This window comes from Eubalaena glacialis, chromosome 3 (assembly GCF_028564815.1).
Source record: "Eubalaena glacialis isolate mEubGla1 chromosome 3, mEubGla1.1.hap2.+ XY, whole genome shotgun sequence".
Lineage (NCBI taxonomy): Eukaryota > Metazoa > Chordata > Mammalia > Artiodactyla > Balaenidae > Eubalaena > Eubalaena glacialis.
Genome location: NC_083718.1, coordinates 174,260,368 through 174,278,237, shown reverse-complemented (window position 1 = coordinate 174,278,237; position 17,870 = coordinate 174,260,368). Strand labels below are relative to the sequence as shown.

At 43.8% G+C, this 17,870-nt stretch overlaps 1 protein-coding gene across 2 annotated transcripts in view; it reads left to right on the top strand.

Moving 5' to 3' along the window:
- ARID1A (AT-rich interaction domain 1A) overlaps nucleotides 1–17,870 on the top strand; it is a 69,835-nt gene that overhangs the window by 21,283 nt on the left and 30,682 nt on the right. For both annotated transcript variants that reach the window (XM_061184687.1, XM_061184686.1), the window contains exons 2-4: nucleotides 4,936–5,148; nucleotides 6,444–6,896; nucleotides 7,891–8,007. In XM_061184687.1, coding sequence (XP_061040670.1) covers nucleotides 4,936–5,148; nucleotides 6,444–6,896; nucleotides 7,891–8,007 — 783 coding nt within the window. The remainder of the gene's footprint in view (nucleotides 1–4,935; nucleotides 5,149–6,443; nucleotides 6,897–7,890; nucleotides 8,008–17,870) is intronic.

The window sequence follows — 17,870 nt, the reverse complement described above, 5'->3', positions numbered from 1 at the left end:
AATTTGAAGTCCAGTGTGTTATATCTCAGCAACCCCTTAGGTCGTTATGGCTTTCCTTGGTGCAATAAGAAGTTGTAAGGGATTCCATTAGCCCTCTGATCTGGAGGGGCTTTTAATTCCATTTGCTTAGAGCAGGGAAACTCTGTGCAAGTGGTTAGTCTGTAAGCTGTTTGTTCTGAATATATTCAAAGGGACCAGCCTGCTAGGCATCCTTGCCTTTGATGCCTAGGGAAACTGCAACTTTTGATGCATTTCATTTGGCAGGCAGTTTGTAACACGTCCAGTGATCTGGAAAGAGATAAGTGGTGAATAGAGATGGGGGTTTTCTTATGGCTCTTTTCCTCTTTTTTATTTTTATTTTTTATGAATGCAGGAGAGTATATAGCAGGGGGCCCGACTTCCCTGATCAAGGGGGCAGCATTTTCCTCTCAATTATGTGTCTTTGTGGCAGAGCCTTTGCTTTTGAAGTGTAATCACAGTAATCTACTCCTGTGGTTTCCCATTGAAGGGATTTCCTCTCTGTCTTTCCCAGAGTGGAATCTCTGGCTCTTTGGTGTTTCCCATCCTCTGCCTCTTCCTTGGTGCCTGCAGACTGCTGATACTGGTTTTTCTGTCTTGTATGTAGTAGGGATTTTTCTGGTCTGAAATTGCTACTTTCCAAAAAAACTGATTAGTGAAGATTTAAGGCCCCTTCTCTGTTATGAAAGATTGGAAGATGACATTTCATCTATAACTGCAAATCACAAATCTTTCACAGTGGTTTTAAGTGTCAGAAGTGTGAGTTCAGTCCCTGCCTACCTCCCCTTCTGATATGAGCAGATGTTTAACTTTGACATGAGACCAGAGTAATCTGGTTGAACTGAATATATTTTAGTTGCTAAGCTGTGTATTCCATTTATTATAACCCTTTAGTGAAGGGAAGGGGTCAGAAATCTGATGTCCAGGAAAGGGAAATGTCTTAATTTCATTTTTTAGAATAAGAATTTTTTTAACTTGCGTTTATTTTTAGTCTGCAAGGAATTTCTAAAGTTAATGGAAGAATCCTTGAACCCTTTAGTAGCTGTCCTCAATTGGGAGTGCAGGCACCCTGATGTGAGAGATGGGGCGGGGGTGGCTGGTAGGGGGGAGTAACTTGCCTTTAGCCTTTGTTTTTAAACAGTGTGTTTGTGGATGCCTGTGTGGTTTGACGACCTCTCTGGTTATAGGAGAGAGGCACTTACGGATGGCACTTAAGATTCTCCTCAGAGGTGTGCTCATTCTTCCTTGACTGTTTGTTCTACCCTCCCCTTTGCTTTTTCAGTTCAGTCCCCATTTTTTTCTGCCCTCAAAGTCATAACCTGGTTTAGGGGTGTCCCTGGCCCTTTGGCTAGGTGGTTTAATCTAGGCTTTCTTCCCATAGTATCCCCTACCCACTTCTTAAAGTAGGGCAGCCTGGCACAGTGAAGTTCCTGAGCCCTAGTTCTGCACTTGGGGTCTTTGGGGGCACTTTGAAGATAAAATACCTGATCTCCGATTTCCGAGAACTTAGTCTCGAGAGATGCAGTCAGTTAGCTGGACAACTAAGTGCTAAACCTATGATTCTGACTGATTTTACAATAGGACATTTAGAAGTGTGAAAGAACAGAATGTGCTAAAGAAGTGGGAAGTGGCTTCATGTTGAAGGGTTGGGTTTCTGCTGGTGGAAGCCATCGTGGACAGGAGGGCAGGGCAGGGTACTATTGCGTAGAGCTGGACATGTGGGAAGTCTGGCATGAGGCTGAAAAATGCGTAGAACCGGAGCACTGTGGCAGACTTTAGAGCCAGGCAGAAGCACTATTTATCATTATTGATAATAGCTACTATTCATTGGGCGTTTAAGTACCAGGCACTGTGTGAAGTGTGTTATGTGCGTTTTATGTTTTTTTTGTTTTTGTTTTTTGGCTGCGTTGGGTCTTTGATGGTGTGCGTGGGCTTTCGCTAGTTGTGGTGAGCGGGGGTTACTCTTCGTCGCGGTGCGTGGGCTTCTCATTGTGGTGGCTTCTCTTGTTGCCGAGCACGTGCTCTAGGCGCGCGGGCTTCAGTAGTTGTGGCACACGGGCTCTAGAGCACAGGCTCAGTAGTTGTGGCGCACGGGCTTAGTTGCTCCGCAGCATGTGGGATCTTCCTGGACCAGGGCTCGAACCCGTGTCCCCTGCATTGGCAGGTGGATTCTTAACCACTGCATCACCTGGGAAGCCCCAGTTATGTGCATTTTAGTTAAAGAATTGATGTGCTCAAGGTCAGACAGTTAGGATTTGAACCCAAGTCTATCGATTTATTACTTTCTTTGCTCTTTCTATTTGATACTGTACATGATGTAGTCGGTACGAAGTTTGGGGCTGTTGTTGAGCAGGGAGAGGTGAAAATGATTTGTGAGTATTGCTCTAGAACTGTGCAATCCAATATAACCACCAGCTACATGTGGTTATATGAATTTAATTAAAAGTAAATAAAAAGAATTCAGTTCCTCAGTCACACTAGCCATATTTCAAGTACTTAATAGTCACACAACACAGAAAATTTTATTGGGCAGTGTTTCTCTAGATCACTGGTTCTCAGCTAGTAATATACATTAGAACTAGGGAATTTCCTGGCAGTCCAGTGGTTAGGACTCGGCGCTTTCACTGCCGTGGCCTGGGTTCAATCCGTGGTTGGGGAACTAAGATCCTGCAAGCCATGCATTGCCACACACACACACACAAACGAATCATCCAAGGATTTTAAGGGGTTTAAGGGGAGGGAGCCCAAGCCTTTCTAGACCCACTAAATTGGAATCTCTAGGGAGAGGCCTGGGCATTTGTGAAGCTTCTCACATCTGATCTGTAGCCGTGGTTAATAGCTGCTGCTCTAGAAGCTCCGTAGTAACCATGGTAATGACTGCCCCTTGTGTGTTGAGGAGATCTAGACTGACAGAGATACCCAGAGTGGGCTGGTCTCTGTTCAGCAAATGTAGTCTCTTCACCTGGGGGCCACATGGACAGCAGCTGCAGTCTAGGACAAAATGAGAATCTCCTTGTTATTTGCGGCATGATGTGGCCGTGTAAGCCCCTGAGCTTTTTGTAGGAGAGAATGGTGATGTTTTGGCTCCATTGCCAGGTGTATCTGGGGAAGACCACATGCTATTTATTACTCACTAGTTCGGTTGTTGAATTTGAACTTCCTAAACAGGCCCAAAAGAATCCACGTGACTCCAAAGTTATGATCGGGAATGTTATTGGAGCTTCTGATACAGAGGCAGGTCTGGGCAAAAATTGTTTAGTTATGATTGTTGGAAATAGCACTTTAATAATATTGACATGTAGTAGTGATTTGGGACACGGTTTTACTATGATTCTCGTAGTTCAGAAACTTGGAGGTTTCAGTGTTAACCTTTTAAGGTGAGATTTCAGCTGCAGCCTAAGAGAGAACTTCGTTTCTGCTTTTTTTCTGTTAGTATTTAGAAGAATAGTCTCTGTGGCTTTTTATCTTATCCATTTTCCTCATGACAGCTCGACTTCCTCATTATTATAAAAGTGTGTGTGTGTGTATATATATATATGTGTGTGTGTATATATATATACACACACACATACAGAGAACCAATTGTTTGAGTGTCCCCCTCCCCTTATTTTGGAGGGGTTTGTGTTGTTGTTTTTTTAAGGTTAGAATAATTTATTAATTATAGAATAATAGAACCAGAAGGGACCCTAGGTGTAATCGAGGCCAGTGGTTCTTAAAGTATGGTGGTCCCTGGACCAGCAGCATCAACATCACCTGGGAACTGCTGTAAACGCATATCTTAGGCCCCCCCCTCAACCTACAGAGGCATACTCTGGGGATGGGTCCCAGCAGTGTGCGTTTTAACAAGCCCTCCGGCTGATTCTGATGTATTCTGAAGTTTGAGAACCACTGACTTCCTTAATATCTACTCCCCATCCCCAATTTAAGATTCAGTTTTCAAGTTTTAACGTGAGGTCCAGGCCTACTCGGCAACTTGGGTGTATCTATTTAAGTGCTTAGAGATACTCCCTCCTTCCCTTCTTACCACCAATAGATATAGGTAGGCATCTCTGGGAGGGGAAAGTGTGCTGGGCCTCTGTTCTACGTAGCTCCAATAAGATAAAATTATGTCAGAATGTGAATGAGTTGACTGATCCTGTTGCACCACAAAGAGCTGGAAGTTATGTTTGTAGCCAAATACCTATGAGCTTTGAGGTTCCATTATTGGTACCTCTGTATCTTGTCTTTTAGAGAGACATAATCTCTACCCGCCTTACACCCTCAAGTTCTTGAATATTAAAGGAGGTGAACTTTTCAGTTGAGTTGTACAAGGCTCTAAATAAATTCAAGGTCACAATTCCCTCAACAACTGTAACTTAGCTATGATTCCCAATTGGAAGAAAGCATAAATTTAAGTCCTTGTGCCATAGCACAACTGGGCTCTGGATGTGCAAGGAAATAAGTTTCCACTATTTAAAGAATAAAAACATCTAGATGCTTGTGTATTTGAATTCCCTACCACAGTATTAAAGCATCAGTTTTGGTGTTATTGAACAGGATCATGGCAGAGTATAGCAGCACCATCCCCTCCCAACTGAAGGGCCTTTGTTCTCATTTTTCTGTACCATAGAGTACGTGTATTCATTGCTCCACACCTGGCCCGTTCCTTGGATCTCAAGTAGTACCACACTTATAAAGTAGTTTATAGCTTAGAAGATGCTTTCACAAACTGGTGGTGTTTCCATTTTACATATGACAAAATCAAGGTTCTGAGGAAGGTTAAATGACTTGCTCAAGGGTTACTGGGTCTGTACCATTACTTTATTTCATAGTAACTGTTTTCCTTTATGGCATACAGACCTGTATGCCAAGATTTGTGTTCATATTGGCTAGAGGACATCAAAGCTTCAGGTTAATGAAATGCTCTTTATTTTGTAGCCATCCAGTCCAATGGATCAGATGGGCAAGATGAGACCTCAGCCATACGGCGGGACTAACCCATACTCGCAACAACAGGGACCTCCATCAGGACCGCAGCAAGGACATGGGTACCCAGGGCAGCCATATGGGTCCCAGACCCCGCAGCGGTACCCGATGACCATGCAGGGCCGAGCGCAGAGTACCATGGGCGGCCTCTCTTATGCACAGCAGGTAGATGTTGACTCCAATTACCTTAATCCTTGTTGCTGTCCAAGATGTGGTCTTCAGCTATAGAATCAGAATGTGTCTTTGGTTTCCAAACCTCTTGAAAGGAACATAGGCCAACTGACTCAGTTAGTTTCACTGTGCTACGTACAAGGCCAAGGTTGTGGTCACCATCGCATGTATGCTTGAAGGAAAACTGCTCCCTGGCCACCTGCTATACGTATCTGTCTTCTTTGACCTGGCTGGCCTGCTTGTACCCACTGAATGGTGATCTCTGAAGGAAGTGGGAAGAAAGAAAAAGGCAGTGGCTGAGCACCAATCCACTGCTACCAAGAAAAACTACTCATACCATGTGCCCTGGGGAGAGAAGAGGCCCTTCATGTTCTCAAGGCCTTCAACATACAGCTGTCTGGTTTAAAGTGAATGTTTAGAAGGGACTGGGAGTAGCAGGAAAAGGGAAGATTGAACAGTAAAGATGCTAACAGTGCTATTGCAGATGTTAAGATTTTACTCATCTCCTTTTATCTGACCATCCGCACCATCATCTTTTTATTGCCATTTTTTGTTTTGACAGCATTTTCTACCATTTATATGTGAGTGATATTCATACTGAAAATGGTGAGGGATAGAATATAAGACGTAACTTTACTTCTAATACTTGAAAGCAAAGTACGCCTTTATATAAAATCACTTTTTTTTTCAATGAGAAAATGGAGGAGAGTTGGGAAGGATATTATTGGTCTTTTTTTTCCCCCCTCCTTGCCAGATGTATCCCTGGTGCCTAGAGTAGTGCCTGGTACAAGTAAGCAAGTAGGCTGTCAGATACTTTTTGAATGAAGACTAAATGAAAAAGAGCACCAGGGTAGTTTAGTGATTGGCATACCATCTGGATTCTAAACCCTAGGTTTTCAGTCGGCTGAGCCAGGCTGCTCTTGACTCTTCGTTGGGGCTAGGATACAGATTCCTAGCACTTATAAAAACAGTCTAGGCCATGATAAAAAGAGTAGACTCATTGGTGAAAACAGCTGTTCTTGAACTCTTGTAAGTTGACCAGATTTTTATTAAATAGTGTAAATTTTCTGCGAATGAATGTAGTCCACGTCAGAACAAACCAACTAGGAACCCAGCCTGGCTGTCCTTCCTGGCTCAGTTTAACAGGGTTGGTAGAAAAACCCTGGGCCTTCTAACTGTGAGGCTTGGCTTGCTGGCTTTGTATACCCACCTTCAGGGCATGGCTTCTGACATAATCACCTTTCTTCATCCAGAAGGGTCAGTGCTAAAAGTATCCTTTCCTTTTACAGATTCCACCTTATGGACAGCCAGGCCCCAGCGGGTATGGTCAGCAGGGCCAGGCTCCGTATTACAACCAGCAAAGCCCTCACCCCCAGCAGCAGCAGCAGCCCTACTCCCAGCAGCCACCATCCCAGACCCCTCACGCCCAGCCTTCATATCAGCAGCAGCCTCAGTCTCAGCCACCGCAGCTCCAGTCCTCTCAGCCTCCGTATTCCCAGCAGCCATCCCAGCCCCCCCATCAGCAGTCCCCAACCCCGTACCCCACCCAGCAGTCCACCACCCAGCAGCACCCCCAGAGCCAGCCCCCCTACTCACAGCCGCAGGCACAGTCTCCTTACCAGCAGCCGCCACCTCAGCAGCCAGCATCCTCGACGCTTTCCCAGCAGGCTGCGTACCCTCAGCCCCAGTCTCAGCAGTCACAGCAAACTGCCTATTCTCAGCAGCGCTTCCCTCCACCACAGGTAAGATGCCTCTTCCTCATGCCCTTCCCTACGTGTGACCACAGACTTTGGGGGTTGGTGTCATGGGAACTTTGCCATACAGAATTGGTTCTCTAATTGAACTAATAAAGATAGAACTGCAGAAAAACCTGTAGCTCTCCATACTCATGAAATAGGGCAATGGAAAGTTGCATAGGCAGAAAAGAAATAAAGATAACGGGACTGATTTTTTTTTTTTTTTTCAACTCAGAATTCAGAACTTGAGCATCCAAGTTAGTTTGGTCTTTTTTAAAACAGTCGCTTTGGGAGGCTGTACTGTACATTCATCCAACTGCCGTTCCATTCTGCTATTGCTCAAAATATTTTGGAGCCTTTCATTTGAAATTGCTGCCAGAGCTGACATCACATTCTTTAGAATATTCTCAGTGGTAGCAAATCCTTTTATTTTTTTGAGAGTGGATTTGATTTTGGGAAATAGCTAAAATTCATTTGTAGCCATGTCTATGAACAAGGTAGGTGATAAAGTCTAAAAATAACTATTTGGGCTTTATTCTTTAAGGAGCAAAAAGAGGAGAATGAGTGATGACAGGTCCATTAAAGATTTTGTGCATTGGTGGCATTGTTGGAATAAATATCTTTAAAGGAAGCAGTACTCATTTTAATGCAGAGGTCGTAGTGTGAGTGTTTTGTTGGTGTTTTTGAATCAGGTGGTCTCATTCCTTGTTAGATATAACTTGTAGTTAGCTAGACTTTAGCATTTATCCCCAAGTAACAGCTTTCTGTGGGTGGTGATAAATGGTCAAGAGTGCCATCAGAGAGTCTTATGTCCACTGTTGACATTCTTAAGAGCCACAACTTGTTTTTTTCTGCCTTTGGATAATATTGTGTGTGATTGGGCAGTCTCTCACACCTAGCTTCCCCTGTTTGAGAGAGTCCCATAGGCCTTTCATCATGAAGCAAGCTTGCCTGGTTTATCAATACCAGGCTCTCACGGCTTTTGTTTTTCTTGTTTTAGGAGTTATCTCAAGATTCATTTGGGTCTCAGGCATCCTCAGCCCCCTCAATGACCTCCAGTAAGGGAGGGCAAGAAGATATGAACCTGAGTCTTCAGTCAAGACCTTCAAGCTTGCCTGTGAGTATTTCTGCCACCCTCTAAAAGATGATGGGGGCAGAGAGAAAAGCAAAGAAAACCAGTTTCTGATTGGATGTTTTGGTGGTATTGAGCTAAATGAATGACGAGCTATTCCTTGAATTCAGGCTCAAAATTCTGAATAGGAATTTATGGACTGACCTTATAGAATGTCTGTTTTGGTTGCCTGCCCAGGGAAGAATATGTGTGTGATCTCTGTTTAGAGATCTAAACACTGTTTTAAAGTTTTTTTTGTTTGTTCATCTTACTTTTGAGGGCTTAATTTTTAGGTGTTTGTCTGAGCGGTAAGCTAGGAGGTAGGATCTGGGGTGCATTCAGCATGGATTGTCACATTGAGCGTGGCGGAGTAAAAGCAAATTTTCTAGTTGTTTTGTGTGAATAGGTGCTTTTGTCTAGTAGAGTTTTTGGTGCCCAGATGCTTGATTAGTGTTTATAGAATGGACTGACAGTATCCTGAGAAAGACAGTGTGGTCTGCTGATTAAGAGCTTGGGCTCTAGAGTCAGAGTTCCTGGGTCTGCATTTTGACTCTGCCGCTAACTCTGGATCCTTGAGCAAGTCAGTTAACCTCTCCATGCCTTAGTTTTTGCATCTGTAAAATGAAACTCTTAAGTACCCACTTCATGGAGAGGTTAATGTTAAATAAGTTAATATAAAGAGAGTACTGGTGCTTGTAGGTGCTCCATAAATGTCAGCTGTTATCATCATCATCTTAGAGGGACTATACTTGATACTCAAAGGCAGTTAACACCAACTATTTAATAGTAGGCTGGTTCTGGGAACATTTACCTTTGGTCTTAGCTCTGCCACTACACGTGGGCCAAGTCACTTAGGCTGGGCACAGGAATAAAATGGGATGTTCTGAAATCTAGTAAGACTGCAGGTAGCAAGCTCTTCATTACAAATCTGGCTTCAGTTTAGGAAATGGAAATTCAGCCACAGGTGCAAATAAGATTCTTTTGAAATTTTGATTCTACTTGGATTTGAAGCTTGTCTCTTCATTTATTCTGACTTTGGAGAAAATGGTTTTGGGATCTTTAAGGAATAGGTGGGAGGCAGGAACTCACTTCATCATGAAGCCTCCATGGCTTCCCCTGAAGATCTGTGAGCCATAACCTTAGTAGGGCAAGGTCTGTGGAGTCCCTCAGCACCTGTAATTCAGGCTTCCCAGGCCAGGATGAATAGCTATTGTCAGATGGGACTTCTGAGACTGTTGACTTTCTCAGCTGAGGAATTGGGGGAGGAAGTGTCTGAATAAGGCAATCACTCTTTGTTCCCTTCTCATTAATGTCTGTTGCAATCCTTTTCTGCATCCTGAACTTCACTGGAATGTGCTTTTTAACCTGATTCAGTCAGAACTGTGTAACCACTCCCTCATCATCTATGGTCTGTGGCTGAATCTGGGTGAGGTACTATTGTGGCAAGAATCCAAATCGGTGGATTTCTACCAGTGCTGTAAGTTGCTCCTCATCAAAAAGTTTCTGCTGGTTTCTAGTGACCTTTTGATTGAACTGTATTTGATAGTTTTTAGTCCTGAGAAACCTAGCATACAAACATGTAGTGTGTCTTTTAAGGGTTGAGAGCCTTATACTGTTGAATCCAAGAACTTGATTTGACCTTCCGAAGTGAAGACACTGGTAGCCTCTTGGGCCCAGGAGAGGGTTGTTCCTGGGTTAGCCTATCACAAGGAGCATTCCCAAGTTCAGGCTTCTACTGTAGATTCATACAAATGGTTCATTTGCTTTGTAGTAGAAGCTCCGTGTGAGAGGTAAGCTGGCTGGGTTATTGGCATCTTGTTTGTTGAACTCCTTTTTATCCCTCTGCTACTTGGACAAAGAAACAAAAGGTGGTTTACTCTTCGAAATTTTGGTTTGATGCCAGATTTGCCTAACCAGGCTGGGGAAATAGTCACATCTGAAGAAGGGAGAAGGCTGGATTCCCTGCAAGGGGCCCACTCCTTTCTTAAGCAAGTGTGTTAAGGGAGCCCTAAGTTTGCCAGTGAATCCCTCCACTCAGCACGTGTGTGTTTGACTCCAGAGCAGATGCTATGCTGACTGGAGGGCAGCCCCATCAGTGTTCCACATCCCTCTTTTCACTCATTCGCCTTTCCGGCTTAGCCCTAAAGGCATTACGATTGTGACCCTTGACTTAAAGGCTCAGTATGGTTTCTGATCCTGATTATTACAAAAATTAGATTTTGAGGAGTTTTTGCTCAGCTATTAATGCCAAACCATTTAGCTACTATTATCCTGATTATGTTATCCCTCTATTAAAACCTCTCAATTATTTTTCATTAATCTTAGAATAAAATCCAAAATCCTTATTATTATGAAGGCTATTCTCCACCCCCCTCCCCGCCCCCCCTTTCTGGTTTAGTAGGTCTGGAGTGAGGTCTCAGAATTTGCATTTCTAACAAATTCTTGATGCTGCTAGACCAAGGATGGCACTTTGAGAACCTCTGCTTCATCCTTTTTTGCTGTCTGCCCTCTCTCAGTTTCTGTAAGCCCCCATGCCTTTTCTGCTTCCAGCCCCTTGCACACAATCTTCCCTTTGCCTAATACACTTTTCCTCCTAACTTTTCCCGTTCATATTTCAGACTACATCTTCAAGATAATTTCCTCAGAAAACTCCTTCCTAATCAAGCTTCAAAACTCAGCTTAAATAACTTCTATGATGCCTTCACTGACTAAAGACAGTTTTTTAAAAATTAATTAATTAATTAATTTGGTTGTGCTGGATCTTAGTTGCAGCAGGCAGGCTCCTTCGTTGTGGCATGTGAACTCTTAGTTGCAGCATGCATGTGAGATCTAGTTCCCTGACCGGGGATCGAATCTGGGCCCCCTGCAATGGGAGCACGGAGTCTTAACCACTGTGCCACCAGCGAAGTCCCTAAAGGCAGTTTTTATTTTATTTTTTTAAAAGCCTGCAATATTTAAGATATATGAAAAGGTATAAAAAATAATTAGTTGCCTGAGTACCCATCTTTAGAAACCAAACCTTGCTGACACAGGTAAAAGCACCTTATATAGCCCAATGGGATCACTTCCCCACCCTTGTGCCCCGAGAAGCACTATCCTGTATCTGAGCGTTTTTTGCTCCATCTTGCTAGAATATTTTGCTGATAATTCTACGTTGTTGGGTCTTTTCCACTAGACAGAAAGCTCCTGTAAGGTAGGCATTGTATTATTGACCTCTGTGCCCATAACACCTATCGCATTATACCCAAAACCAGTGGTTCTCTACCTTGGCTGCATGTTAGAATTACCTGGGAAGCAAATGATCTTTAAAACCAATGGCAAGGGTTCACAGAGTTCTGATTTGTTTGATATGGGGTGAGGCTTGGGCTTTGGTATGCTTAGAAGCTGTCCTGGGTGATTCTGATTTACAGCCCCTGTAGAGATCCACTAGTCCAAACTATGTCAGGTTCCTTTACTGTAATAGACATCTTAGTGCCCATGCTTCTTGTCAGTGCTTATCTCAAGGGTAATTTCAATTACTTATTCCAAGCTTAGTGAGGGTAGACTTGCTTTGTCTTGCTCAGTGCCATCATAGTGCCTGGCATATAGTAGGTTCCAACTCATTGAACAAATAAACCTGAGCAGATTCATTGATCATCCAAAAAGTGTATGGCCGACAGGGGACAGCGTGACCATATTGCCAGATTGTTGTTTTCACTGCTAGTGCAAGGCGGTTATCACAGACTGTTATGGGAATGCCCAAACTTCATTTTAGAGGATAGATTAATTTATTTGTGCTTCCTGACAGTGGCCTTAGGAAGAAGTGGGGTTGGGGTTTCTCATTATCTTATAGCTACCACTTCACCTTATGTTAAGAAGGTTCTTGGGACTTCCCTGCTGGCGGTCCAGTGGTCAAGACTCTGTGTTTCCATTGCAGGGGGCACGGTTCAATCCCTGGTCAGGGGAAGTAAGATCCTGCATGCCACACGGTGCAGCCAAAAAAAAAGAAAGAAAGAAAGAAAGAAGGTTCTTGTAAGGGGTGGGTGAGCAAATCTCTAGGTGTTTCATTAAGTCTTCAGTTTTCTTTATTTTGGGTCAAAATCTGTAAGGGAGTCATCTGTAAATTGGTTTCTGACTTTTGATTATAGTCATTTTTGAGAATGACTTGGAGTTGCATCTTGAAAAGCTTCTATTTAAGTGATTCATTCAAGTGTATGTGGTTCCCTTGGAGTAATGACTGCTTCCCAAATTTTTCTTACTGCAGCGCATTTGTAAATTTACATGTTAGTCTTGAAAGTGTACCTGGGATAGAGTTTCCATTCAGTGGTGCAAAATGGATATAGGATTAAAAGCCTTGATGTGGTAGAGGTTAGCTATATCACTGCTTCTCAAACTTCAGCATGCATTAGGAATCATCTGGAGATCAATTAGAACAAGATTACTGACCTCTACCCAGAGAAATTCTGATTCAGTAGTTGTAGGGTAGGACCCAAGAATTTGCATTTCTAAGAAGCTCTCAGGTGGTGCTGTAGTTCTAAAGACCATACTTGAATAACAATGAGCTTTGGTAGTCCTTTGAAAAGAGAAGAAAAAAATGGCTAGACTAGGAAGCCACAGTGGCAACTTGAATAATAGTGGTGACTTACACTGTCGTTTGACTCTTGATGATCTGGAGGGAAGACTGTGGGTTGAAAATGAAGGAAGAGAGACTTGGGAGAGACAGACTGCCTGCAGCTGTGCCCCCTGCAGTTTATTCCGAGGTTAGGGCAGCCCTTGCGTTGCCAGCACACCCTGGGAGCTCTCAGCTCTGTGGCACTCATTGCTGGATCCCTTGTATAAGTTGTTCACCAAATCCTAGTGTACCTCAGAAATGGCTTTTAAATCCCTTGTCCTTCCTCGTTGCCTTTCTTTCAGGCCCCCATTATCTCTCACCAGGTGTTTTGCTAGAGTCCTGACCTGTTTCTTTTCCTTTCAAGTCTGTCCTCAACATAATCACCAGAGTGATCATCTTAAAAAATCAAACTTGGCAAGTTACACTATTGTTTTAAAACCTCTGGGTACTTGTTGCCTATAGGTTTAAGCCCAAGTGTGACATACAAGTTCCTTTGTGATCTGGAGGATTGAGGATATTTTAAAAAGAAAAAAGTAGGTAAGTTCCCTGTCTTACCTGTAAAACCTGGCACCCTGTTTGCTGTGGTTGTCATAGAGGAGGCAGAATAAGCATTAGACAAGGGTTGAACTTTGATGACTTCTGAGGTAACCTGAACTCTTAAGTTGGTGATTCTGAATATGACATGGTTGCAACCCTCAAGGATCCTCCTCTGTTTCATTAGTAAAATAGATGGAAGAATGTGTGCCTGAATGTTACAATGAGTGCTATCAGGGCTTGGTGAACTCAGTGATCCATTTATGTCTAAATAGTAGAGGGAAGACATCATGGCAGAAGTTCAGTTAGAATGAACTAGGTATGGATGTATTGGGGTGGTTGGAAAGGAAAGTACAGCCTGAGCAGAGGCTAGGTGGGGGTGGGATGCAGTGTGGATAACACTTAGGGGGGCTGGTCAGGATCAGGCTTCCTGGGGTGGGGAGTAACAAACAGGATGGAAAGCTAGATCACAGGGGCTGGAGCCCTGGTAGGATAAGTGAGCCATTTGGATCTGATCTCATAGGCCTGCAGATATGTAATTAGGGCAATAACATGATGAAATTAATGTTTTACAAAATTGATCCATTGGTGTGTAGCATAGTTTGAAAAGGGGATAGTCTGCAAGCAAGGGGGTAAGTTAAACCGTTGAAATAGTTCTGGTGTTCAGTGGAGTTCTACCCCTCTGTCTCATTTACATAACCACCTAGTCTTAGTTGTGAGATGCACGGGAAAGAATCTATAGAACTGAGAATAAGTGCATTCTACTGGCTGGAAAATTTAACAGTGTTGGTATACTGGGTTGGGGCGGGGGTGGCGGGATCTCATTGACAGAAATAGAAAGGTTAATAGGAAAACTCATTTTTGAGGAGAAGTTAAGTTCCATATAGTGAGATATCGAAAAACAAATGCTTAGTTACTAGTTGGAGATAGGAGACTGAAACTTGGGTAAGAGCTGAGTCTGGATAGAACTTGAGAGTTGTCTGCATAGTGGTTAATAGTTAAACCATGGAATGAAGTTAAACCATGGAATAGTTAAACCTCCCAGACCATGCAGCATGGAGAGAGGAGCCAGATGGAGCCCTGGACAATGCCTGCGGTCACTGAGTAGAAGCGCCCGACACGTAGCTGGAGAGATTGGAGGGGGACCAGGATTGTGTCATATTTCCATATTTCTGGAAGCCAAGGAAGGGACAAAGATGGTGTGCATCTAAAGTATTTTCAAGGAATATAAAGTTAGATTTGTCATGAAGCAGGTTATTGGGATCCTTCTGAGGTAGGGAGAAGACCTAATTTCTGAGGGCTGGAGGGAAGGAAATGAGCAAGGGAAAGGTGTAAGGGTAACGAGCACTCTTGAAAGGCATGGAAGGAGGAGGCAGCTGAATCGGCCTGAATTCCTCAGCTTCATCTCAAGACCCACATGTGTATAAAGCAGATAGGTATAGAATGGTGAAGTTGCTGGCAGAACATGAGGAAGGTATAAACAGGCACATCTTCCAGGAGTTGCGAGAGAAGGGAATCAGGGACACTGGGTTAGCTTAAAAGGGACACTATATCCTTGACTGAAAAAGTCTCGGAGGCTGCCATTGAAGATCTCAACCATATTTGTTTGCTCTGGTTAGATAGGAGTGGAAGTTGTTGATGCCAGGAGTGAGGTGAACAGGAGTAGGATTTTTAACGTCTGTTAAATTATCTAAAGATATTGTTGTATCGCTTGGATTTCCAAGCCCTTCTTTAGATTTCTACTTAACAACAAAGTAGCTATTAGCACTCATGCTTTACTACTGTGATGTTCTCAAATCTTGAGAGCTTGGGTTATAGTGATCTGGAAAGAGGAAATGGGAGGGAACTCTTGTAGAATCTGAATCTTAGAGGGCAGGAGTGAAGCCAGGAAAGGATCTACAGCCAAAACGAATCTTCCTGGAAGGGCAGGAATTGAAATGTATTAAGTTGAATAATCACTTCTATTTTACATAAGAAGAAACTAAGGCTCGGAATTGGGATTTGAATCCAGCTTTCTCTGATATTTTAGATGAAATATTTCCTTTAGCATCCCACCCAGCAGAGGAAAGGCATGGACAATCTGATTCTCTCTTAATGTTTAGCCAAAAGCCTCAACCCTTTGTCATTTAACATTTACTAGATTTGTCCTAAAAGAAGAGTATAAATGGATTTCCATTTCCCTTTTTTGCCCAGACCTGCCTGTGATGGAGGCGTAGATGAGTTGTGAACTGAAGGCACAGGGAGGAGTGGGGGAGGGAAGATGGCCAAATCTATAGGTCAGGCCTGCTGGAGGAACTAACCAACTAGGGAATCACCTCAAACAGTGAAAAGTTGACAAAAGTGGTTCTTTGGTTTCCTTGTGTTGTATGGGAGCCTGTTCTGTGCCTTTAAAAATTTTTTTTTAATCTATTTTTTAAAAATATTTATTTATTTATTTTTTTGGCTGCATTGGGTCTTCGTTGCTATGCACGGGCTTTCTCTAGTTGCGGCCAGCGGGGGCTACTCTTCGTTGTGGTGCGTGGGCTTCTCATTGCGGTGGCTCCTCTTGTTGCGGAGCACGGGCTCTAGGCACGTGGGCTTCAGTAGTTGAGGCACGCGGGCTTCAGTAGTTGAGGCACGCAGGCTCAGTAGTTGTGGTTCACGGGCTCTAGAGCGCAGGCTCAGTAGTTGTGGTTCACGGGCTTAGTTGCTCCTCGGCATGTGGGATCTTCCTGGAACAGGGATAGAACCCGTGTCCCCTGCATTGGCAGGTGGATTCTTAACCACTGCGCCACCAGGGAAGTCCCTGTGCCTTTTTTTAAAAACAGTGTCCTGATTAATGCTAAAACTTTAATCAGTTAGATCCTTGGTACTGGGGAAAATGTGGTCCATTATCTAGCAGCACAGATATCACCTGGGAGCTTGCAAGAACTGCAGATTCTTGGGCCCCACACTGGCTTTATTGAATCCAACACTGTTAACAGGATCTCCAGGTGATTCATGTGTCTTATGGTTCTGAAGCAAGGAGGAGTTAGACCCTGAAAGCTGAGAGTAATATTTTCAAATAAAATATCATGCCAGAGACTTTGGAATACAATAAATTTTACCGTGTCTAGTAAACCAGTTGTTTTGTGGGTGCTCTGGGGCCCTGACTCCCTGTGCCTACAGTCCAGACCTTATTATGGGGCCATCTACAGCTCCCAGCATACCTCTGCAACCTCATCTCTGGCCACTCGGGTGTGCCTTAAGCTCCTCACAAGCCGTGGTCCTTCCGCCATTGTCCTTTTGCTTAAGGTGTGTGTGTGATCTCTGCTTCCCACCCCCCCGCCCCACCTTTTTTTTTCTTTTTAAATGCCCAGCAAACTCCTACTTTGGCTTCAAAACCTAGCTGTGAAATACCTTCTCTGGGACTTCTTCCCATTTTCTTCATGTTGGCGTAGCATTATGCTGGTACTTCTGCTTGAGCACTCAGGCCTGTGTCTAACACCTGTGTTAGGCAAATACTTAGTAAACCTTTGTTGACTAGCCCCTAGGTTCTTGCTACCTACCTGATCTTGGGCACCAGCTTTTTGTTGTCTGGGTTTATTGGTGAGGGGTGGGGGAGGTGACAAATTCTCTAAAGGCTTAAAAAACTGGAATGTTTGAAGGATTTTAATTTTACACTGTTAGTGTTTCCTTTCGTCACATTTCATGGTAAAAGGAGGCAGGACCAACGGTTTTTGCCTAGGTTTTCGATGGCTTATTTTTAAAGGGATAACAGAAAATGTCACTAGCAATTTTGGTACCCAGAGAAGCTGGGCCATTCTGAGGTTGGTGACCTGTTTTCTTTATATCTGACTGTGTATCTATGCTTGCTCCCCTTGAACTGTTATCCAGGTGCTCTTAGAAAGTCTCAGAAAGGAAATCCCCACCCCCTCTCACGTATCTGCCCAGACTGCTCAGAGCAGCTTGTACCCTGTGCAAGTAGCTGTCCCTTCTCTAGAACGCCGGTTCTCTGGCAGGACTAGCCAATCTGCTTCTCCATCTTAGTCACGCTGCATTGGCCCTGATACTGCCTGGCGCCTGCTGGAGCCTGTGCTGCTTGCAGCAGATTACTGTATGCTTGTTCCTGGGCCCGTTTCCTGTTTCTATTCTAGTTGCTGGTGGCTCAGCTCTGCTTCCTGCCTGTGTGTCTCACACAGATTCCTCTCGCTGGAACCTTTTGTTTTCTTCGGAACAACTTCATTCTGAAAACTAACTGAGCCTTACGTCTAGTGTGATGGCTCCTGGGCTCAGTTAACGTTACTGAGGACTGGTGGGAAGTACCCCATTCCCACCAAGCATGTAACTTGGATTTGACCTTGTTTTTCAGTTTGTCCCCAGTCCTGCTACAGGAAGCTGGTGGTTCATTACTTCAACCAGAAATTGGTATAAGAAGATAAACTGGGATCTTGTAGGCCAAATGTGTCTTCACTCATTAGCAGTGCAGGGCTGTCAGGACTGTTGTGCCCTGGTTCTTTACCACCTGGAGTATGTAAACATATTTCCTGCTGCTGAGGAAGACAGTTGGTACCCTTTCTAGCCCAAGCCCAGAGAATACTTATTTGGGCTTGGGCAGGTAATGCTATCCTCAGCAGAGTAAAAGCTTACAGAGAATATAGGGGTGGAAAGGAAAGCATGTGCTGACTCAACCTTCCAACTTATGTGAGCAGTTCAACACCCCTCAGAGCTTAGAGTGGGAGGGAGAAAGTACAGGAAGGTTGTAAAAGGGGAAGAAGTGAAGGAG